Source organism: Esox lucius, chromosome 7 (assembly GCF_011004845.1).
Source record: "Esox lucius isolate fEsoLuc1 chromosome 7, fEsoLuc1.pri, whole genome shotgun sequence".
NCBI classification, from domain to species: Eukaryota; Metazoa; Chordata; class Actinopteri; order Esociformes; family Esocidae; genus Esox; species Esox lucius.
This window is the reverse complement of record NC_047575.1, coordinates 38,148,774-38,174,693: the sequence shown is the minus strand read 5'-3', so window position 1 is coordinate 38,174,693 and position 25,920 is coordinate 38,148,774. Positions and strand designations below refer to the sequence as shown.

At 43.2% G+C, this 25,920-nt stretch overlaps 1 protein-coding gene across 3 annotated transcripts in view; it reads left to right on the top strand.

The window, feature by feature from the left end:
• The first annotated feature begins 210 nt into the window (after positions 1-210).
• Positions 211-25,920, top strand: part of grik1a (glutamate receptor, ionotropic, kainate 1a) — a 50,841-nt gene continuing 25,131 nt past the window's right edge. For 2 of the 3 annotated variants that reach the window (XM_010897242.3, XM_020048571.2), the window contains exons 1-10: positions 211-955; positions 8,455-8,622; positions 8,928-9,022; positions 9,702-9,864; positions 13,984-14,165; positions 16,325-16,378; positions 17,173-17,346; positions 17,628-17,771; positions 23,068-23,175; positions 23,491-23,535. In XM_010897242.3, the coding sequence (XP_010895544.1) occupies positions 844-955; positions 8,455-8,622; positions 8,928-9,022; positions 9,702-9,864; positions 13,984-14,165; positions 16,325-16,378; positions 17,173-17,346; positions 17,628-17,771; positions 23,068-23,175; positions 23,491-23,535 (1,245 nt within the window). In that variant the 5' untranslated portion in view covers positions 211-843. The remainder of the gene's footprint in view (positions 956-8,454; positions 8,623-8,927; positions 9,023-9,701; positions 9,865-13,983; positions 14,166-16,324; positions 16,379-17,172; positions 17,347-17,627; positions 17,772-23,067; positions 23,176-23,490; positions 23,536-25,920) is intronic. The other variant, XM_010897244.3, reaches the window with a different exon arrangement.

Sequence of the window (25,920 nt, the reverse complement as noted above, 5' to 3'; positions counted from 1 at the left end):
TTTAAGCATTGTTTTACTGTCTCTGATGTTAGATCGACAAGGATCCTTGCCCGCATGCTTTCAATAGCCTAATTGTTGTATTTCTTATTTCTGGGAGACAGAATCCAATCTCTTAGTGTCCTGACGATTGCCATATGTCATACCATCTCATCAGGTTGTAGCTGGAAATATTGAAACACACACACACACAGCACACTGGCAGAGAGAGGGGGAGAGAGAAAATAGAGGACAGAACACTCCCGCTGCTGCGTACGTAATTATATTCCAAACCTAATCTCCGGATTGCCCGCCACCGGGCAGGGGCTTCCGTTTTCTCTGTGGGTGAAGATTCCGGGGAGAAGAAAACGAGAAAGGGACAGACCGTGAAACAGTCTGAATGAGAGAGAGAAAGACATATTGAGAGAAAGAGACAGGCAGACATAGAAAGTGAGTACAATAAAGTGAGTCAGAGAGAGAGGCAAACTGTAGGAAAGGGAAATATCCTGATAAAAAAATGCGCTTCTATCCCAGTTTACTATTGTTGCTTTGAAAAATATTTGTTCCAGTTTTAATGAGGATGGTTCGGATTGCAAAGTAAACGCTCGCTTTGTAATAATGGGGTAGGTAACCACGTGAAAGGAAATTGGATTTCGAGACACGCGTAGCTGAGAAAGGGGAAGAGACTTGCAAACAAACTCAACGAGAGAGAGAGAGAAACCACTGCGGGAGCATCTTTTCTTCTCCGAGAAATGCCCGAAATCGTCGAGGCGATGCCGACAATTGTCCGGATAATTCTCTTAATGGATCATACTACGAGCTATTCCACTCTGTCGATATCAGTGTGATGAACTCATCACTGTGGCGATGCATGTAAAGTTGGATTACGGGTGTGTGGAGAGGAGGAAGAGACTGTTCACCTGGCTGATACTCTTCACGCCGATGTTTAGCCCGAGTTCACAACAAGTACTCAGAATAGGTACGTGCATGTTAGGCTATAGCATAACTAGGAGCCTATATGCTTTTAATGTGTTGGTTTTCTATAGGCTATCCAACTTTACGTATCTGCAATAGTACTGGAGAAGGTGTCTGTCTATTTCCTTTCTCCACAATTACAGAAAGGTTGTCTAGGGCATACTGTAGGTTGGGGCTCCTGGGACAAACGTGGTTCTTCTTCAAACCCCACGCCGCTGCCATTTTTCTATAACTATTATTATTAGATATGTTTATAGAAATCATAAAATGGTTAGTGACAAAAAAGCAAATTAATAAAAAAAACATTAAACCCCATTGTCATCATTTGCTTCACTATAACATACTGTATGGGAGGCACTGGCCATAGGTCTACTATTAAAACTCAAAATCCATTGTTTCTGAAAGCATCTTTTAAGTGTTCCTTTTTAAATTATGGTGTAACTGTTTATTGTTTTCACTGCACTTTTTTTTCTTTTTATTTACCTGTGATTGTATTTCTGTCTACTGATAAACATTCTGAGATGTTGTTTTTTATATACTGATACATGTTCTCAACAATGTGTTTGGTATTTAGAGCAGTCGTGATTCAGACTAAACATTATACAAAGCCATCTCCTACTACAGTGAGAAGTGGAATACAGTTTTTTCCCCTTAAAAGCAAAATAATATCTGATGATAAGCTAACTACATTTTTCATCAGATACAGTAGTAATTTTATCCCTAGCTAAATATCAAACTTTAGGCAATTACATTACATTTTCTTTGATGGTGCTATAGTGATCGAGACACTAGTCGGCCAGGGGAATTAACGTTTTGGTTCGTGGTTCTGCTTGTGATAACTCCCTCAGTATGAGGCTCAGTCCCATCAACTACCCGTTAACGGTAATGTTTCTTGCTGTGGGTGAGGGTTAGTAATGGTTTAGGTTACTGGGTTAGGTTACTGGTTTAGGTTACTGGGTTAGGTTACTGGGTTAGGTTACTGGGTTAGGTGAGGGTTAGTACTAGGTTAGGTTACTGGGTTAGGTAAGGGTTAGTACTAGGTTAGGTTACTGGGTTAGGTGAGGGTTAGTACTGGGTTCGGATACTGGGTTAGGTCAGGGTTAGTACTAGGTTAGGTTACTGGGTTAGGTGAGGGTTAGTACTGGGTTCGGTTACTGGGTTAGTACTGGGTTCGGTTACTGGGTTAGGTGAGGGTTAGTACTGCATGCCTGTCTATTTTCCCCTGTGTTGGTTTGGTTAAATCCCACGGGCAGTTTTTAACAACCCCCATCCTTTTAAGCCTCTTTTCAGTGAAAGGATTAGATTCTCCTTCCTCTCCTTCTCTTTCGCTTCTCCTCTTCCACTCCTCCCTCTCCCATCCTATTATCCCTCTTCACCTACCTCCAATGCTTAAAGAAATAAAGATTATAGTGAAACATATAAAATACAGAATCCGACATCATCAATGGCCTTGTATTCTTTGCCGTTTTCCTAATGGGTGGGACTGTGGTGTAGCGGCCCTATCCCTGTCTGGTTTACACAAAGTTGATAATTCTTATGACGCATGTGCAAACACAAGCACACATAACCCCCCCCCCCCACACACACACACACACACACCCACTCAAAGACATATTTTATTCCCTCTCTGTGCATGTCTCAGTCTCTAAGGCATACACACACTGCTAATCGATTATTCGTTGTCACTCATTACCTAACAGACCATGGTTACCCATGTTGAAATACTACACACACACACACACAGTTATCGCACACCACACCCCTGTGGTAACCTTTCCGTAGAGATCTGCTGGGACACAGTGTTCTCTACAGCAGCATGGCTTTCAGGTGATGATGGATGAAACAGGCCAGACTGCTGGAGTTTCATGGTGTCAAGGGCTATGTGCCAATCCATTTCAATGAAAGGGGCTTTAAAATGTATCCTTTCCTCCTAATTTGTGATTTCTACTGAGATTACGTACAGATTTCTTTTCGTGTGGTCATACAATGAATCATTCAGCAATTTGATTGAGTTTTACGACATATTTGTATATGCACAGAAAAATCATTTAAAAATGTTTTGAATTACAGTGAAATTTGCATTAAATACTATAGTGCATAAAAACACATTAAAAACAACATTCTGTGAATGTACTTAGAATGAGCCTCTTTTGACTTGCTAAAGGAAATCTGCGTGATAGTGGGACAAAAAATGAAAAGCACTGCAATCCGGAGGCCACATACTGTCAACCTGGGAACATGACCAAGATTCAAAAATACCCAACTTACAAGTCTGCCCCAATCCCCAAATAGCAGCCTACTTACACTAATGTTTGATAGACCAGTTCCTTTTACTAACAGACCTAGCAGAGGGGGTGAACAGAAAACTTAAAAAGTAAACCGCGGTGACCTCACAGTGGAGGACAAATGGGTCAACCGCAGTGACCTCACAGTGGAGGTGGAGGAGGAATGGGTCAACCGCATTGACCTCATGGTGGAGGTGGAGGACGAATGGGTCAACCGCAGTGACCTCACAGTGGAGGTGGAGGACAAATGGGTCAACCGCAGTGACCTCATGGTGGAGGAGGAATGGGTCAACCGCAGTGACCTCACGGTGGAGGACAAATGGGTCTACCGCAGTGACCTCATGGTGGAGGTGGAGGACAAATGGGTCTACCACAGTGACCTCACAGTGGAGGTGGAGGAGGAATGTCTCTGTACTCTGTAACACTAAGATTTTCCTTCACTGGAAGTTAATGGCCCATCCTGAACCATGAAAAACAGCCCCAGACCAATAATCCTCCTCCACTAAATTGTATAGTTGGTGCTGTGCATTCAGGCAGATAGCGTTCTCCAGACATTTGCCAAATCAAGAATGGACTATTTTCCACAGTATATCACACAGCACCTAGCTGGCTCTTTCTTTGTCCATTTTTGGCTGAGCTGTTGCTTCTGGCGCTGTACTCGATTTTATTCAACTTTCAACTGTGGGTCTGGCTGAAATAGCTGAATACACTAACATGCATACATATATATACACACATGCTGTTTTTTCCAGCAATTCTCTCAATTCAGCAGTGCACTCAAACTCCTTCAAAAATTACAACACATTCAGTAGTATGCAATATATGGGCTTTGAACCTTCTCACATAAATAAATAAATAAACAAAATGAAACAATACAAGCTGCAGCAGAGTATTCTCCAAACCCCCAGTGAGCTGAACCCCTCACCACCACACTATTCCATCACTAGTCACTTTGTAACCAAACAATCAACAGTAGCTAGCTAGCTTTTGGTTTTAACTGTTATGTGTGCTGGTTGGCTGGTTTTTATTTTTATTTTTTTTGGCTGTTTTTTTTTTTTATTCTCAGCTACGTTAGCTGGCTTTGCGGACGTAAGCTGGACAGTTTGTTGGACAAATCGTGTTGTCTTTAATGATTGTTACTTTTCAGAAATACTGGTAATTGGTGCATAAAACACCATGGCTAGATGTAAAATGGTATCTGACTTCCTTATTGAAGCAGTATTGCTGCCCTTTTTTGATCAAAGCAAACACAAGCACTGAGACAGATTCTGATATCCATTTGTAAATAATATTTTGTCGATTCAGGTCTACTTGGCAAATGCAAAAATATATTTAAAAGTTTATCAAAATGGAAATGTCATCCCTGTGACCTTGTATAGGCCCTTTTGTCAGAACAGTCTTTTCTACATCATGGACCTCATTCATCCAGACTTGTCTTCCTGAAGATGAGCTGCGTTGATGCAGACCTCCTAGGTGTCATTACTGTCAGATTATTGCGATGCTGCATAAGACACTAGTGCAATATTGACTAATATAACACACACACACCTTGTCCCTCCCCTCACCCTGTCTTTCTTTCTCTCTTTGTTTTTTGCCCCCCCCATTATCTGTCTCTCTCTATTTCTCCCTCCCTCCCTTTTTCTCCCCAATCTGTCTCCTGTTTATTTTCCATTGGGGTGTGTTTAACATGTCTATGGGGTTTGAGCTCAGCTGTTTTCTCTTTTCTTCTCTCTGAGTCTTTATCTTTCCGTTGTACCGCTGCTTAAAATGAAAGGTTTCCCTCCCTCCCAGACAGACATTTCATTTCTACAAGTATTCAACTCTTTTTTTTGGTTGTCAGTCAGTCCTCCCTCTCTTGACTGACAGAGCAGAGGGCAGAGATCCTGTCCTGCAGCTCATTCATTACTGGTTCCGAGCCTCCCTGAGGTACAGTTCCGGAGCAATTACCATAGTCAGACTTTTCCTGCTGGATGCCCCTCAAATATCACCACATACCCTACATAGTACCCTCTGTCTGACCCGCCTTATGGGCTGTATTTCACTAGATAGGAAACAGGCTGTGGTTTGGGACGCTTGGGTCTCGTTGCGTTTTCCCCCTCAGACCACAGGAACATCATTAAATACAGCAGGGTCAATACCAGGGGTCATCTCTCTATTCGCTCTCTTTTCTTTCTCAGTTTCATCCATCTCTCCCTCTTCTTTCATCCCTTCATCTTCCCTCTTCCGCTTAATTCATTCCTTTGTCATCCTTCACTCCTTTCATTCCTCTTCCATCTCCATCTCTTTTGTTCATTTTTCTATCACCTCTTTTCACTCTGCTCTTACCATATTCATGCCAAGTGAGCTACAGGGGAACAGGCGGTTGGCACATTAATGAAACCAACTCAACAGATGTAATACCGTAGGCTTTAAACTGTTTCACAACTGCTAACACACATCTTCTTAATGTGTTCTACATTTCCTTAAAACTGTTAACACCCTTCATGACCCACACTCTATTGACAAAACCACAGAATCGTCACATGAAACCTAGCATCACACTCAGATACATATTAGCTAACATATACAGTTGGGAGAACAAGTATTTGATACACTGCCGATTTTGCAGGTTTTCCTACTTACAAAGCATGTAGAGGTCTGTCATTTTTATCATAGGTACACTTAGAGACGGAATCTAAAACAAAAATCCAGAAAATCACATTGTATGATTTTTAAATAATTAGTTAGCATTTTATTGCATGACATAAGTATTTGATCACCAACCAACCAGTAAGAATTCAGGCTTTCACAGACCTGTTAGTTTTTCTTTAAGAAGCCCTCCTGTTCTCCACTCATTACCTGTATTAACTGCACCTGTTTGAACTTGTTACCTGTGTAAAAAACACCTGTCCACACACTCAATCAAACAGACTCCAACCTCCCAACAATGGCCATGACCAGAGAGCTGTGTAAGGACATCAGGGATAAAATTGTAGATCTGCACAAGGCTGGGATGGGCTACATGACAATAGGCAAGCAGCTTGGTGAGAAGGCAACAACTGTTGGTGCAATGATTAGAAAATGGAAGAAGTTCAAGATGACGGTCAATCTCCCTCAGTCTGGGGCTCCATGCAAGATCTCACATCGTGGGGCATCAATGATCATGAGGAAGGTGATCAGTCCAGATTTGATAAGTAATTATATATATATATTAAACACAAGATTTGCACCCCTTCATTTAATACCTTGTGCAACCTTTCTTTGCAAACATAACAGCTCCGAGTCTTCTATAATGCGTAACGAGGTTGGAGAACATATGGCAAGGGATCTGAAACCTGTCCTCCATACAGGATCTCTCCAGATCATTCTGATTCCATGGTCCACGTTTGTGGACTCTCCTCTTCAGCTCACCCCACAGGTTTTCTATGGGGTTTAGGTCAAGGGATTGGGAGTGCGAAACTTTGATTCTGTAGTCAGAGACTCATTTTTGTATAGATTTTGAGGTTTGCTTGTGATCCTTGTCCTGCTGTAAGGTTCAACCTAGTTTGAGTCTCCTGGCAGAGGCAGTCAGGTTCATGTTCAATATCACTTGGTAATTGAAGGAGTCCATAATGCCATGTATCCTAACAAGACATTGAGTGCCTTTGAAAGAAAACCACCACACAACATTTAAGATCCACCACCATACTTCACAGTGGAGATGAGATGTTTTTATGCATGGCTACACCAAACCCACCTCTGGTGTTTGTTTCTAAAAAGGTCTATTTTAGTCTCATCTGACAATATTGCCCTGATGGTGGAAATGGGCATTTTCAACCATTTCCTGATTTGTGCAGCTCAACAACATTTTGTCACACATCATTACTGTATTCTCGGGTCTTTCCCATAATAATGGAAGACAATGGAAATTTGGCCTGTGTGTCACCTCATATTTATACCCCAGTAAGACTGGAAGTCATGGCTTACCACTTAAGTTTTCCTAATCGCCCAGGAGATCTCAAAAACATCAAATATGAATGGGAATATACATCAGTTAGATTTTACTCTTAAGAATTTCTGGGCGTGACAATAATTGAGGCACATGTTTTGGAGACAAAAATATTTATTTATTTTATTTCTCTTTTTTAAAATAATTTTACTTCAATTAAAGGTTAGATTGTGAATATTTTTTGAAAAAAAGACCAAGAGGACAAACAGCCAAGAGAATATTATACTTTATTTCACCGCCCGTTTTGTTCATATTTACCAAGTGCCAATGTTTGTGGTGGAAACTGTGTGTAAAACACATATTGAATAAGTAATTCATTGATTGGATCTTTAATGTTGTGTGCATGTAGGTTTCTACAAGCATTAACACAGTGAAACTCAAAGCTCATCCACTGCTAATGTGGAAACCTTTTCTTGTTTATATTCCATGGATCAAACACGTCCAAATGTCACGCCTACATGAAGTCTAGTCATGAACGTCAGTTTGCGTGTGTGCGTGTGTCATTTTTTGTGTGATTTCTCATTATCTCCCCACTGTTTATCCCAAATGAAATAAATTAATACTCAATGAAGGTGCATCTGTTTCAATGAGCTTGATACAATTGGATAATATGGTGGTGCATTTAATCATGGTTGGGTATTAACAATGTATGGAGGAGGCAAAGTAAGGGAATATTCCTTTCCAACGATCGTTCCCAGAGTCTCGGTCCAGTTTGTTGTTCTTCAACTGAAGTTGTTTTCCTCAACAACAGAAATACACACAAAGCCAGGCATTTGACGTCCCCCCTCAGCCTCCCAAATGGCTTCCTAACCCCTGTGTAGTGCACTACTGTTTTACTCTCAAAAGTAGACCACTGTGTAGGGAATAGGGCGCAGTTTGGGAACCTCACATAGATTTTTCATAAACCATTATTCATTCAATTAAATTTGAAGGCAATGTTTTGTTTCCACATTTTCTCCCAAATTCTGAGAAATAAATAATGACATTCTTTCTGTTAGATGATTGACTTTTTATTATTCTCACCCTCCCTAGTGCTGTTCTTCTTTTCTTTTTTTCTTTTTTTATCGAGTCTTTTGTTTCTTTCACCTTTATCTGCTTCAGAGTTCTCGTCTTCCCTTTGTTTAATTTATTTATTTAATTACCTACAAGTACAATTATGGTTTTGTTTGCATTCATTTATTGCTGGTGAAGCTCCGTTGATATGCTTACTTCACTGTGTCCCCTCTCCCCCGTCTCCCCCGTCTCCCCCAGGTGGGATCTTTGAGACTCGTGAGAGTGAGTTGGTGAGTGTGGAGGAGCTGGCTTTTAAGTTTGCAGTGACCAACATCAACAGGAACAGGACCCTGATGCCCAACACGACCCTGACCTACGACATCCAGAGAATCAACCTCTTCGACAGCTTCGAGGCCTCCAGGAGAGGTGAGACTGAGGATGATGGGATAAGTTGTTTCACAGCTTTGAGGCATTCTGCTAGCTGTCAACCATTCAATAATTTGCTTCATACTTATATTCTCCACAGTGTGTGACCAGTACTTATATTGTCCACAGTGTGTGACCAGTACTTATATTGTCCACAGTGTGTGACCAGTACTTATATTGTCCACATTGTGTGACCAGTACTTATATTGTCCACAGTGTGTGACCAGTACTTATATTGTCCACAGTGTGTGACCAGTACTTATATTGTCCACAGTGTGTGACCAGTACTTATATTCTCTCCACAGTGTGTGACCAGCTCGCTTTAGGAGTAGCAGCAGTGTTTGGCCCCTCCCACAGCTCATCAGTCAGTGCAGTCCAGTCCATCTGTAATGCCTTGGAGGTAAGAGAACACCCAATCACCACAACACAATGTAACATCACATTCTATCACAACATAACATCGCATTCTATCACAACATAACATTGCACACTATCACATCTCACACTCACAATATAACATCACTCTCTATCACAGCATAATGTTGTGCACTACCACCACACAACATAACATTGCACACTATCACAACATAACGCTGTCCACTATCACAGCACAACATTGCACTCTATCACAACATAAAACCACAAACTATCATAACATAACATCACACACAATCACCACAACTATCATAACCTCACACTCTATCACAGCATACTATTGCACACCACAGATCACCACAACGCAACCTATCATTGCACACTAACACAAAATAACATTGCAAACTATCACAATGTAACATTGCACTCTATCACAACATAACATCACACACCGTAACCACATTAGATCACACGCTACCACAACATAACAGCATAATAGCACACTATCACCACATCCCAGCATAACATCACAAACTATTCACCACATTTCAACGTCACGTCACACACGATCACCACATCACAACATCAAATCACACACTATCACCACATAACATAACATCACACACCATCGCCACAACATGATGTCGCACATCACAACGGGGCCATGACCGTCCATCAACATGAACCTGAACGTCCCAAACAAGGTGCCCCACATCCAGACCCGATGGAAACATCCGTCGGTGGACAACCGAGACATCTTCTACATCAACCTGTACCCAGAATACACTGCCATCTCCCGGGCCATCCTGGACATAGTTACCTTTTTCAAGTGGAAGAGTCTGACTGTGGTGTATGAAGACAGCACAGGTAAGAATACAGGAACACACACAAACACACACAAACACACACAAACACGCAATAACATCCAGTCTTCAAGCAGAGATTCAGTGTTTGCTTGGGTTCATGGTTTCCGATACAGAGTGGTTTCCCATTTCCATGTCTTGCCTGTTTTCCCATCATGCTCGACACCATCCCACTGTTATACAGAGATCTCAATCTGTGACAGGCCTTGGGGTGTTACGGCAACACACACACACACACACATACATACACACACACACACACACATACACAACACACACACTATTCAATCTGTGACAGGCCTTGGGGTGTTGTGTCTTCAAGCTGCATCCGGTCCACTGTCCAGATCTGAATACATTATGTTATATACAGTCACACGCAGTTTGTGGGTTTTCTGTCTAGCCCAGGGATGATGGGGTCTGTAGCAGAAATGTCACGGCTGATTGATGATGTTGCTTGTCCCTCTCTCTTATTTACTTGTATTTAGCTTTGAAAGGTCAGTCAGTGTGAAACAGGTGTCTGGCACCAAGGGACTCACCGTTTCTCCTCAGAGTGCTAAGATGGAGACCACTCTGTGGAATGCTGTGGAATACAAAACTGTGTAATGTTGTTTTGTTTATGCTGTTTTGTATTTCACATTATCGCAAGACACACTATGCTTGCTGAAAACAAAATGTACATCGCTTGAGAGGAAGTGTAAGAAAAGAACACAGAAAATAGGGAGGTAGAGAAAGAAATAGAAATAATTGAAATAATGTTTGATAAAATTGTTTTGTTACTTTGTTTTCTTTCTTTTACTTTTATTTATTTCACTTGCATTGGCAAGGAAAACATGTCCAATGAAGCCTTTTGAATTGAATTGAGAAGAAGAGATAAACAGAGAGAACAAAAGAATTGAGAGGGAGGAGAGAGAAAAATGGAAGAATGGGAGGGAGGGGGCAAAAAGAGAAAGAAAGGGAGTTGGGTAGAGTAGAGTAGAGAGAAAGAGAGAGCGAAAAAAAAGTTGAAAAGGAAAGTTTTGAGTGAGGAACAGAAGCGTTCAATTTGTAGTGGTCTCTTAATTTTAACCCTTCTGTTCCACACTCAAAACCTTCCTTTTAAACTTTTTGGAAAGGAAAGAAAAAGGAGCAGTAATCTCTTAATTTCTTCAGGCGCTGTAAGAGTACATCAATCCTCTAAAAGAGTTTATCCTTCTGTAAAAGAGTACATTGTCCTCTAAAATAGCATAACATTTATAAGAGTATATATGTCCCTATAAAAGGAGTTCAACCATAATGTGTATGGTGATTTGACTTCTTTGGTCCTCTACATTTACACAGATAGGACAAATGAATAGTGTTATGTCATACACTGGTTTTTTATATTGTATGTCCATGCTCATATTGTATGTCAATGTCCATATTATATGTCAATGTTTATATTGTATGTACAAAGCAGCTGGGTTTATTATTTATAGTCATCAGGTCATGAACTGTGTGTGTGTGTGTGTGTGTGTCTCTATGTGTGTGTGTGTGTGTGTGTGTCAGTAGCAGAGGTCACGCAGTCTTCACCATCTGGTCTTTGAGTGGCGTCCAACAGACTTTCATTTGGTTCCCTATTCTGAACCAACAACAGTCTGATTCACTAGCACTCTGTTGTTGGGTTTTAATTCTCCCTCCCTCTCTCCTCCTCTCTCATTTTCCATTCATTCTCCCATCCTCACAGCAGTATGATGACCTCAGTAAGAGTCAGTGCTTGTTGATATTGTTGTGTGTTGGATTGTGGAGCGGAAACACGGATGCTAGTCCTACCAGTCCAAAGGTACCCTGTTCCCCACAACAGAGAGCACAGCACCACACTGCACACCACCACACAGCAGCACACAGCACCACACAGCACAACAACACACAGCACACCACCACACAGCAGCACACAGCCCCACACTGCACCACACAGCACAACAACACACAGCACACCACCACACAGCACCGCACAGCACACCACCACACAGCACCGCACAGCCCCACACTGCACCACACAGCACAACAACACACAGCACAGCATTGCACCACACTGTACCACACAGCACAGTACCGCACAGCACCACACTACTGCACAGCACCACACAGCACAACAACACACAGCTCACCACCACACAGCACCGTACAGCATAGCACCACACAGTACTGCACAGCACCACACAGCACAACAACACATAGCTCACCACCACACAGCACCGTACAGCATAGCACCACACTGTACCGCACAGCACCACACAGTACCGCACAGCACCACACAATACCGCACAGTACCGCACAGCACAGCATCGCACAGCACCGCACGGCACAGCACCACACAGCGCAGCACAGCACATAGCACCACACCGCGCAGCACAACACCACACAGCACAACAAAGCACCTGTGCGCAACACACCGTGCAGCACAGCACCACACAGTGCGCAACACACCGTGCAGCACAGCACCACACAGTGCAGCACAGCACCACACAGTACTGCACAGCACCACACAGCACAACAACACACAGCACACCACCACAAAGCCCCGCACAGCACAGCACCACACTGTACTGCACAGCACCACACAGTACCGCACAGCACCACACAGAACAGTACCGCACAGCATTGCACAGTGCCGCACAGCACAGCTCCGCACAGCACCACACAGTACTGCAAAGCACCACACAGCACAGCACCGCACAGCACAGCACCACACCGCGCAGCACAGCACAGCACCACACCGCGCAGCACAGCACAGCACCACACTGCGCAGCACAGCACAAAGCACCACACCGCGCAGCACAACACCACACAGCACAGCACCGCGCAGTGCAGCAACGCACTGCATCACACAGCACAGCACCACACAGTACTGCACAGCACCACATCGCGCAGCACAGCACCACACAGTACTGCACAGCACCACACAGCGCAGCACAGCACCACACAGCGCAGCACAGCACCACACCACACAGCACAGCACCGCGCAGCGCAGCAACGCACTGCATCACACAGCACAGCACATGGCGCAGCACAGCACCACACAGCGCAGCACAGCACCACACAGCGCAGCACAGCGCAGCACAGCACCACACAGCGCAGCACAGCGCCGTGCAGTAGAGCACTTCTTAGGAAACATGGATCCATTTGGGTCATGTGTGGGAAACTTGGACTTTCCTCCAACTCCTCCGAAGGTTGTTTGAGTTATCTTGCCACCGTTCGTGGATTTCCAGCTGTCTGGTGTATATTGGAAACACACGTATGCTCTGCCCACACAAAAGGCTACAGTTCCTGTCAGACAGCACCAAAACCATGTGTCTGGAGAACCATTAAGGATAAAAGGTTTTCGAAAACTCCAGTACAGACTCCAATAAAACATCTGTTTCCCAGTCTAACGCTACAACACTGGAATGCTAATAGATAATATACAATGTCGTCCTGCGGTTCTGAGACTAATGTTCAGTCCTAGTGTTGATAATTACACCACAATATTCATAAACGCAGGAAGTAAGGGTGATGTAGCCCCACCCATCCTGGCCCTGATGAGATTCCCAACGTCTTCCTTATAGTTTGCTACGCTTGTCGTTTGTCTGTCAGCGAGATGCACCGCCCTACTGGAGTGTGTCATCCATCGGTTCATAAGTGTGACACACGGCAATACAGCCGATGGGCTTATTTCATCCATCCAATTTCAGATCTCTTTAATACCCACACAATCGACAACTGTCAGTACCCCCTGATAAAGACATCTTCCCACGGCCATGATCCATATTTCCTATTATGTCACTGTAGGTCTGATGCTGAATGTGTTGTTACCGTATTCTAGGTCTGATGTTGAACATGTTGTTACCGTATTCTAGGTCTGATGTTAAACATGTTGTTACCGTGTTCTAGGTCTGATGCTGAATGTGTTGTTACCGTATTCTAGGTCTGATGTTGAACATGTTGTTACCGTATTCTAGGTCTGACGTTGAACGTGTTGTTACCGTGTTCTAGGTCTGATGCTGAATGTGTTGTTACTGTATTCTAGGTCTGATGCTGAATGTGTTGTTACCGTATTCTAGGTCTGATGTTAAACATGTTGTTACCGTGTTCTAGGTCTGATGTTGAACATGTTACTGTGTTCTAGGTTTGATGCGGATGCAGGAGTTGATCAAGGCTCCGTCTAAGTTAAACCTGAAAATCAGGATACGGCAGCTCCCCCCAGGAGAGGTGGAGGCCAGGCCATTACTGAAGGAGATGAAGAGGGACAAAGAGTTCTACATCCTTTTTGACTGTTCCTACCGGACTGCTGCAGAGATACTCAACCAGGTACTGACCCCTAACCCTGACCCAACTGCACTGAAGAAAACATCCTTAACCAGGTACTGACCCCTAACCCTGACCCAACTGCACTGAAGAAAACATCCTTAACCAGGTACTGACCCCTAACCCTGACCCAACTGCACTGAAGAAAACATCCTTAACCAGGTTCTGACCCCTAACCCTGACCCAACTGCACTGAAGAAAACATCCTTAACCAGGTACTGACCCCTAACCCTGACCCAACTGCACTGAAGAAAACATCCTTAACCAGGTACTGACCCCTAACCCTGACTCAACTGCACTGAAGAAAACATCCTTAACCAGGTACATACCCCTAACCCTGACCCAACTGCACTGAAGAAAACATCCTTAACCAGGTTCTGACCCCTAACCCTGACCCAACTGCACTGAAGAAAACATCCTTAACCAGGTTCTGACCCCTAACCCTGACTCCTGACCCAGCTGTACTGAAGGAGACATACTCAACCATTTACTTGCCCCATATTACATTACATAAAACCTAGAATACTATAAATATAAACTAGACTACAGTAAACAGATGCCGCATTTCCACTGGTTCTTTACCCCGGTACCAGGGCTACACCGGTGATTTATGTTAATGTTGGCTCTAGACTTTCCTGTTTCGAATATACATTTGGTACCGAGGACTTAAGGGAGGGGCTCAGGTGGGGAGGGAAGAGTAAACTATCTACGCAATTTGGCTTTCCAGTTACAAAAAATAAAAGGCATATGTTTCTGGTAGTAAAATAAAATCAACAATAACGCCATGCTCATTTTGTTTATAATACAGCGTTTGAACTTCTTCCTCAAACTCCCACGACCGGCTCCTTCTCCACCTACACTCGTGACAATGCAACTGTAAGCCGATGTATTCATTTAGTTTAAGTATTTTGTCAAAACGATTTACCTCTAATGGCAGGATTTGGCAGAATTCTGAGGTAATTTTGTGTTGTTATAGGTTCTGCAGGCTACGTCTCAGTCTCAGCACTATGTTTTTCTATTGAATCAAAATGACCTCCTTCAGGCGTTCCAACTCTTTCCATTGTGAGTCTTTGTTTCCCGGTACTGTTGCTTCATTTTCTTTATTTTATCTGGGATCAGTTTGTTAGATCGGATGAAAACCTTTATGAGAAGCCTAAAGCAAATGATACACATTTCTATTCAAATAGCACAACACGCTGCGTTTTCACAGCACGTAACACATCAACCCGCAAACCCCGCCCTAAGTCCTAAATTCCAGGGCTTGGCACCAAGTGAGAGCCGGGCCACTCCGCCCCGGCCTAGTGGCTGACTGGCCCGTGTCAAAGGAGACAGAAGAAAATCTGGACTTTAGGGTAAAACACCAGTGTTTGGCACCAGTGGAAATGAGGCAAGAGAGTACTTTATACACTACACTACAGTAAACAGAGAGTACTTTATACACTACACTACAGTAAACAGAGAGTACTTTATACACTACACTACAGTAAACAGAGAGTACTTTATACACTACACTACAGTAAACAGAGAGTACTTTATACACTACACTACAGTAAACAGAGAGTACTTTATATGGATCACTACAGTTAACAGAGAGTACTTCATATAGACCATTACAGTAAACAGGGAGTACTTTACACAGCCCACTGCAGTAAATAGAGAGTACTTTCTACACTACACACCAGTAAACAGAGTACTCTATATAGACCACTGCACTAAACAGAGAGTACTTTATGCAGCACACTAAAGGAAACATGGGGTTCTTAATACAGTATACTACTGTAAACAGAGAGTAATGAACTTCATCTGAACTATCTTATTGAGTTGTGGGTTTCATTTATGGAAATGGTTAATGGTTATAATTATGCCTTACTCTGCGGATATTTAATTAAATGGTTCTGCTATCTCTATAGTCCTACACACTGCAAACACACAAACGTCTGCACAAACACACACACACATACATACACACACACACACACACACACGCACACACACACGCACAACACTAGATCCCATGGAGAGGAAATCTGGAGACCTTTTTATTTCTCTGCAGTTCTCTAAAATATGATTGATAATGTTTTATAATGAGAAACCTTGCGCAGTAGGAGTCCATTTAAATCCAACTACTTATGGGTTTCCTTATTCTCATCCTTTCTCTCCAGCTCTCGTCCATGGGGATGATGACAGAGTACTACCATTTCTTCTTCACCACGTTGGTGAGTTTATACAGTCATGAATCACTCATCACCTTTTTAGCAGCTTAACTTCCTTTTTGCAGTATTGATTAATAAGCTCTGAATCTGCAATTTCATGAATTTAATTGAAGGGAAAATGTGTTTGGGCCCATACTTTACTTTTGGTCGGACACAAATCTCTATTTCCTTACAGGTAATCTATACTGTTTGTCTCTTCCTCTCCTTTTCCTTTATCTCCCATCCTCCTACCTCTTCCTCTCCTTTTCTTTTCCTTTTATCTCCCATCCTTCTACTTCTTACTCTCCCTCCCTCTCCCCATTATCCCCTCCCCCATTTGCCCCTCTCTTCTGTCTTCTGTCTCTTCTCTCTCTCCTCTCTCTCCTCTCTCTCCTCTGTCTCTACTCGCTCCAATGCTTTTGTCTCTCTCTTGTCTCCTTTATCTCTTCTCTCTCCTGTCTCTCTTCTGTCTCTCTCTCTCCTCTCCTGTCTCTTTCCTCTCCTATATCTCTCCTCTCTCCTGTTTCTCTCGGTCCTCTCCTGTCTCTCCTCTCTCTCCTTTTTACTTTTTCTCTTATCCTCTGTCTTCTCTCTTTCTCCTCTCTCCTGTCTCTCTTCTCTCCTTTATTTCCTCTCTCTCCTCTCTCCTGTCTCTCCTCTCTCCTGTCTCTCCTCTCCTGTCTCTTTCCTCTCCTATATCTCTCCTGTTTCTCTCGATCCTCTCCTGTCTCTCCTCTCTTTCCTTTTTCCTTTTTCTCATCCTCTGTCTTCTCTCTTTCTCCTCTCTCCCCTCTCTCCTGTCTCTCATCGCTCTCTAGGATCTGTTTGCACTGGACCTGGAGCCGTATCGTTACAGTGGTGTTAATATGACAGGGTTCAGGCTGTTGAATATAGATGACCCCTATGTAGCCTCCACCATGGAGAAGTGGTCTATGGAGAGACTACAGGCTCCACCTAAAAAAGAGATGGGGTTAATGGATGGAGTTATGACGGTTGGAACTCCCACACACACACACACACACACACACACACATACACATACACACATATGCACTCACACACAAGCTAACCTTTTGTGCACACATGGTTTCAAATGGCATCATAGATGCACCACAGAAGCCCAAAGATTTGTTTTTAACACCTGTTTTTTAATCATTTTCCTCATTCTCTTCCTCCTCTTCTTCTTCCTCTTCCCACCTTCCTCCTCTTCCTCTTCCTCTTTCTAATCTCCCTCATCATCTCCCTCCTCCTCCTCTTCCTCCTTGGTCCCCAGACGGAGGCGGCTTTGATGTATGATGCAGTGTTCATGGTTGCCGTGGCCTCCCAGCGAGCCACTCAGATGACGGTCAGCTCGCTGCAGTGTCACCGGCACAAACCCTGGCGCTTCGGACCGCGCTTCATGAACCTGTTCAAAGAGGTGAGTCACGTGGCCGGGGTGAGACTGAACCTCGAACCCTTGAATCTCTGTCTCTTCCTGCTGCCAACCTGAATCACTGTCTCTTCCTGCTGCCAACCTGAATCACTGTCTCTTCCTGCTGCCAACCTGAATCACTGTCTCTTCCTGCTGCCAACCTGAATCACTGTCTCTTCCTGCTGCCAACCTGAATCACTGTCTCTTCCTGCTGCCAACCTGAATCAGTATATGTTCAGTAAAATCACCACTGAGTCAGTGAACCAGATAAGAGGTCATTTGGTTAATCATGAACCATGTAATTATGAACTGTTTATTCAGCCAACTACAAATGGTATCATTAAAAACAGGTGATTCGGGGAACTGTGGACCATATAATATGGAACTGGTGAGTCAATTAACTAGTTTGAATCTTGTAATTCACACTGATCTGGTTGCACATCCACCATAGCCACTGGGACTGAAGGGGGCATTTTGCGTGTTGCATTGTTTCTTAGGGTTGCATGTTGCTGATCTATAAGTGTTGTCAGCAGGATTACAGCGAATACACAAAGCCTGTCACTTCATGTGCTTATTCAAAAAGAGGCACAGACCCTTCGAAAGTCAAGAAACCTGGGCAAAATACTAGTCACATTTTTCTTTTTGTGCTCCTGTCAAGCTTTTGCTTTTGTATGAAAAACACTTCTCAGAAACCTGTCAAGCCTGCGCTCTGCTAAGTGTCACAGACAGAGCGCAGAGGAACTATCTCAGCCATTTACCACCCCAACCCCCTGACAAATATGTATTTATGAGTTAAAAATACATCTATTCCCTGCCTGCTCGCCCGGCTCTGAAATGAGTCCTTTGATGCACAAGGAGTGCTATGATCTCTTAAGACTTAAATCCACTGGATACGCTTTGCCTGGCATGAAGAGGGAGGGATGGAGAGGGGGCGGGAGAGAGGGTGGGAGGGTGGTTTCAAGAGGGTGGGAGAGAGGAAGAGATTGAGCAATGGAGAATGTCATAACTCAATCCCTTCATCTGTGGCCAGCCCTCCATGGGCCGTTCTCGTCCCTCTCTCTCCTCAGTCCCTTTCTTCTCTCTCTCTACCTCTCTCTTTCTTCTGAATGTTTGCTCTCTTCTCAGGGAGTAGAACCAGGGAGTAGAACCAGGGAGTAGACCCGGGGAGTAGAACCGGGGAGTAAACCCGGGGAGTAGACCCGGGGAGTAGACCCGGGGAGTAGACTCGGGGAGTAGACTCGGGGAGTAGACTCGGGGAGTAGACTCGGGGAGTAGACTCAGAGAGTAGACCCAGGGAGTAGACTCAGGGAGTAGACTCAGGGAAAGACATTTGCCTCAGGGGCTTTATCTGTCACTTTAGCCTGAACTGTATGTTTAGAGGCAGTAGAAGCGGTGTTAGAAAACACACAAAATCTGTGTGTTTCCCTGCATGTATGTAAATGCCACAGGATTTCTGGAACATTCTAGTCCTGATTAGACCAGCAGGGCCAGGACGTCAACTACAAATCAACCTAAACATCATCATCAACAACAACACCATCTAGCTAATGTTACCCACAGAGACCTGCATCCAACCAGGGAACTGTAGATAAACCCTCTGCCCAGGTCCTTAGAAACGGCCTAATTTAATCACTAATATATCTTTAACATTTCATTTTTATGTTATTTGTGTTGACACATGTAATTAAAACATTGACATTAAATAAACTCCCCTCACCATGTATTGTGGTCTGGCTTTAGTCAACCTACAGCAACATCCCCAGATGATTTGTTCTCAAGCTCACAAGTGTTGACCAGAGACTAGTTATGTAGCTTGTCTTTCGTTCCTAAGCTGTGTCCTCAGATAACATTCAATAATCAATTAATTAGATTTTTTCTTCCACCATGCAATCAATCATCCTCTTTTTATGTTTTTTTTCTTTGTTGCTGGTAGTAGCCAGTGTTTGGTCAGAGCACACCATTGAACCAGATGAATGTGTATTCATTCTACTGTGGAGTTAATTGTGGCCAGTAGGTCAAACAAACAATTAAAATGAACAAGTTATTCTGAAAAAACAAGTCAGTGCAGAGAGTTGGGGTTTGGCAGTATGCATGACTGTGAAGGGCAATGATTTTCTATTGATGCTGGAATTATTTTGGAGTTGATGTGCTGGACAACAGTGTTGATGGTTGTAGATGTGCAGGGCAACGGTGTTGATGGTTGTAGATGTGCAGGACAACAGTGTTGATGGTTGTAGATGTAAAGGACAACAGTGTTGATGGATGTAGATGTGCAGGGCAACAGTGTTGATGGTTGTAGATGTGCTGGACAATAGTGTTGATGGTTGTAGTTGTGCTGGACAATAGTGTTGATGGTTGTAGTTGTGCAGGACAACAGTGTTGATGGTTTTAGATGTAAAGGACAACAGTGTTGATGGATGTAGATGTGCAGGGCAACAGTGTTGATGGTTGTAGATGTGCTGGACAATAGTGTTGATGGTTGTAGTTGTGCAGGACAACAGTGTTGATGGTTGTAGTTGTGCAGGACAACAGTGTTGATGGTTGTAGATGTGCTGGACAACAGTGTTGATGGATGTAGATGTGCAGGGCAACAGTGTTGATGGTTGTAGATGTGAAGGACAACAGTGGTGAAGGTTGGAGATGTGGAGGACAACAGGGTTGATGGTTGTAGATATGCAGGACAACAGTGTTGATGGATGTAGATGTGCAGGACAACAGTGTTGATGGATGTAGATGTGCAGGGCAACAGTGTTGATGGTTGTAGATGTGCTGGACAATAGTGTTGATGGTTTGTGTATATATGTAGGACAACAGTGTTGATGGTTTGTGTATATATGTAGGACAACAGTGTTGATGGTTTGTGTATATATGTAGGACAACAGTGTTGATGGTTGCAGACGTACAATATAACAGCGTTGACGGTTGTAGATGTGAAGAATAACAGTTTTGATTGTTGTAGATGTACAAGATAAAAGTGTTGATGGTTCTAGATGTGGAGGACAACAGTGTAGATGGTGGTAGATGTACCAAATAACAATGTTGATTAGGGTTGCCCGATATTGGAAATAACTGACATTGCGATATTTTGTTTTTCTGCAATATATATTGTGATATGAAAAAATACAGGATGTCTTCAGAAAGAGCTTTGGCTATCAACCTGAAAGTATGCATCCTTCATTCTTCCCCAGCCCCATCCTCTACAATAAAAATGTATGAAACTCATGAAAATTGTTGCTAGGTAATAATATGTAACAGTAATAGTATAGCAATTGCAACAGTAGTAAAATAGAATGCGCAATTGGGCATAACTTAGCAACTGCAAGATGCAGTCTGTGGCCAAAGCACTGCAATCTGGTGCACTTGTTCAAGTGCAGCCTTCACCATGTTCGTGGCATTGTCTGTTGTAATACAGACTAGACGACTCTCGTCTAGGCCCCAATCAGCTAAAGCTTCTCTCATCCCTGTTGTGATGTTCTCACTTGTATGGTCCTCTGGGAAAATACAGTTTGCAAACAGTGACTTTTCAGGTGGAAGACCTCATTAATAAAGTGCACGGTCAGACTTATGTAGGGCTCCGTTGTCCGGCTGGACCACAAGTCTGTTATTGCTGTATAATATTCCACTTGTGACAGCTCTGTTTCAACTTGTGCCTTGCATTTCTCATACAGCTCTGGGATGGAAATTTGAGAAAAATAGTTGCGTGATGGCATTACATACCGCTTGTCAAGCGACCGCATAATATTTTCAAAACCTTTGGTTACCGTGTTAATGGGTACCATGTCTTTGGCGACGTGAAATGTTTTTGAATCTGTGATTTCTCTCTGCCGTTTGGAAACTTTCTCGTATGGTGTAATACTGGCAAAGGCATCCGGAATAGATTTTTGCTTTGGACGGCATTGAGATGCTTTGCACTCATCATACGAAGACTTGTGGTGCCGCCTTAAATGATCGAACAAATTGGTTGTGTTGCCTCGTCTTGTGGCAACAATTGCAAGGCACTGTCGACCATAAATATTTCCATGAAATTTATTTTTGCAACCAAATTCTCAATTTCGGTGTTTTTTGGCTGATCGCATCATTTCGTCATGCGCAAGCATAGTCTGCATGTCCACTAAGTGCAGCAACCGTGTGAAGGACAACAGTGTTGATGGTTGTAGATGTGCTGGACAACAGTGTTGATGGTTGTAGATGTGAAGGACAACAGTGTTGATGGTTGTAGTTGTGCAGGACAACAGTGTTGATGGTTGTAGTTGTGCAGGACTGACTATTCCTGTCAGGTTAATTTTGTTAACCGGGGACTCTTCCCTCTAACAGATAGCTTTCGTTTCATTCATTCCAGACTTTCCTGCTCATTATCGCATGTTAATTTTTGTCTCTATAGATGTAATGGAATGTAAAACTATTAGTATAAATTCTGGTTCCTCATTAGACTATGAACAGATGGTCCTCAACTCCACCCAACGACAATGCTTTGACTTTCCCCTCTCCTCTCCAATTGTTTTGTTGTTGTTCTATCTGCTTCTCTCTCTCCTAAGCTCTCCTGCTCCCCCCTCCTCCCTTCTTATCTTTCTCCTCCTCTCTTCTGCATCTGTCAGATGTCTCCAGAATTATAGCTTCATAAAATGATTCCTCCCCCTCTCCTAACACCTGTCATCTGGTCTCTACATCCACAGTAGACACAGAGAACGTTTGCTTTAACGAGACCAGATAAAGCCTCTTGTCTTTTCCCTCAACATACCTCTCCCTCTCCTCTGTCGCTCTCCCACCTCCTCACCCACCTTCTCCTATCTCTCTCTCCCTCTCTCCTTGATCTGTCTGACCCCCTCTCCTCTCTCTTCCTTTCTCCTTTCACCCTTATTTGACCTAATTTTCAGCAATGATCTGAGATCAATACATTTTTACTGTTTTGCTCATGTACAAAATGGTCAGATGCCTTGACAACCAGACAACTCTCCCACTCCCTCTCCCATTCCCTCTACCACTCCCTTTTCTATTAACTCTCCAAATCCCTCTCCCATTCCCTCTCCCACTCCCTTTTCTATTAACTCTCCCATTCCCTCTCCCATTCTCTCTCCCACTCCCTTTTCTATTACCTCTCCCACTCCCTCTTCCCCTCCCATTCCCTCCCCCCATACTTTTCGCTCAGCATGGCAGCTCCCCACCAATTTGCGAGGATTCAATGTGGAAGCTGAATCTTATTTGTGTGCAAACTGACATTTTTCTTTTCCCCTGTCTCCCTCCCCACACTCTCTGACACACACACACACACACACACACACAACATCCTCTCTATTCTCTGCAGGCCCAGTGGGATGGTCTGACAGGTCATATAGTTCTTAATAAGACTGACGGTCTGAGGAGAGACTTTAACCTGGACATCATCAGTCTGAAGGAAGATGGCACGGCGAGGGTGAGTACAGGATGTGTGGAGACTAACCCTGAATACGCAATAAGGATCATGTAAACGTACTGATGAAGGCATGAGATGCAGTGAAGCACTTGGACTGCTCGGCATTGAGATGACCACCCTGTCAGCAGGAAGTTATTTCCTCATCAGTCTCTGTGCCAGCTGACCATGGAGAGACTATTTTTCAAACTCTGTCTCTGCTGACTTCTTGTCTTCTCCTCTCCTTCTTCTGCCTTTATTCTCCACTCCTCCTTCTGCATTTATTCTTCTCTCCTTCTCCCTTTATTCTCCACTCCTCCTTCTCCTTATTCTCACAAGGGCTTTGTTGAAGGGTCCAGTCGCCTCACTAAAAGGTGGAGCAAGGTTTGTGTTCAGAACTTGCCTTTATTCCTCCCATAATCTTTAGCCTAGTGTTTTGACTTTAGCCCTCTCTGTGGTACCCCTTAATAACAACACCTTTTTCTATTTAACGCTTGCCTGATTATTCTCTCACTCTCTTGACTGTCCTTTCACCCGATTGACTGTCCTTTCACCCGATTGACTGTCCTGACACCCAGTTGACTGTCCTCTCACCCAGTTGACTGTCCTCTCACCCAGTTGACTGTCCTCTCACCCGATTGACTGTTCTTTCACCCGGTCCTGACACCTGGTGTGTTTCCTCCTTATTCACCACCCATTACCTGAACATTATCCAAAAATGACCTTGAATATTTCTCCTTATCCAACGTTATGTATAACATACAAGTATGACCTACAAGCCTCTGTTTATCTATCTATCCATGTATATATCTCTATTTGTCTGCCTATCAGCTATGGTGGTATATGTCACGCTATATATGGGTGTCTGCAGTGATTATATGGTGTTTTATGTCATGCTGTATGTGAGTGATTGTGATGGTTCTATTATGTTTCTTTTTTATGTCTGACTGTATATGAGTGTTTGTCATGGTTGTTTTAAGGGCCTATTAATGAATGATCTAAGCTTGGAGCGAATAGCTCTGTGGGCACTAGGTTGTTTAAAAGTAAACTACAGAACATGGCAATGGTTAAACAACATGTTAAGCTGCTGCACAGGGACACAGGGCTTTTTCACTCCTTTTTCACTTGCTTGATAACTAGGGTTAGCGTCATTGCTGGCCCGGTTATCTATGTTCCAAACCATGCTTGATGTGGTATTAGCATTCTGCTAGCTAGAACCACGCAAACCAGATGGCGGTTTGGATAGGATGCATATTAGCTAGCAAGCTTTCAGTATGAGCTGGCAGGTTTTATTTGTATTAATATGAGCAGGCAAGCTTTCAATATGAGTGTACATGTATATTTGTGACAGCCAAATTCACATGATTTGTTACATTACAATGGGGCAGTGGTGAGTACGTTTATTATGGTTGGACAGAACGACCACTGACCTGGACTGCACTTGATGCAAGTTTGAATCTGAGCAGAGGCAAAAATATGTTTTTATTCCTAACCCTTACCCTTACCTAAACATAAACCTAATTGTAAATGTAATTGGGAACATAGGAAACCTTGTTGCATATCCCTAAGACGAAGACATATCACACATTTCAGTTGGACCTTGTGGTGTGGCCTAACGTAGCATAACTGTGTCTGTCACATACTTACGTACACTGTCTTATTGAGGTTGATATCTCAGGGTAAAAGAGGTTCAGTATAGGTGAAACCACTGTGAATGAGGACACGTGAAGCAAAGCAGTCTTTTTTGAGGGCTCACTTCATTGCATGTTTCTAGTTAGGTCACCAACGGTATCAGTGAGGGAAATCTCTGTTAGCCTTCAGAAAGGAGAGAAACCCATCCTGGTTTTGTTTGTTTTTTAGGACCGCCATTTATTGTTGTTGGGCTCTGGCAGGGAAGATAACATTTCAAGGTTTCATGGGACTTAAAGTGAAGTTGATCTATTTTTCTCTCTTTCATTTTATCTTTCTCTGGCTTTTTGTCTCTCTCTCATTCTTTTTCCCCTCATTCACTGCACAACTCAAGCTCAAATCTTAATTTGGTCATATTGAACCATAAACCTAGTGTGATTTCTTCATCTAACAGCCACGGCAAGAACAACTTCATAAAAGCAGTGGGGTGGAATCAGAAAGCTGATTACGATGTGGCTGTCTTTCCCTCACACAGAAAACAACAAAACCCTCACTCACTTTCCCTCACACAGTAAATGACAAAACCCTCAGTCACTTTCTCTCACACAGTAAACAACAAAACCCTCACTCACTTTCCCTCACACAGTAAACAACAAAACCCTCACTCACTTTCCCTCACACAGTAAATGACAAAACCCTCAGTCACTTTCTCTCACACAGTAAACAACAAAACCCTCACTCACTTTCTCTCACACAGTAAATTACATAATCTTCACTCACTTTCCTTCACACAGTAAATTATATAACCCTCAATCACTTTCCCTCACACACATGAATGTATCATTTTTTTAATGTTTTATAGGGAAGGAAGTTTGGAAGCTTAGAGTTTTTTGCTGAAAAAACTCTGGGATTCAACCCCGTGGTCATAGCCTACAACCAAACCCCTAAAAAGTAATATATTAAACCATCCACATTCCCATTGTTTTATAATGCAGCAGTTACAACCAATGTAAACATGCAGCAAGGAGCTGTGACTTAAAAATGCTGTCCCAGACATTTTTTTGAAGAACAAGCAATTCTTTTTAAACTTCAAATTTTGGGCTGGATGTGTAATTTATTGGTTGTATTTGCATAAGCTAT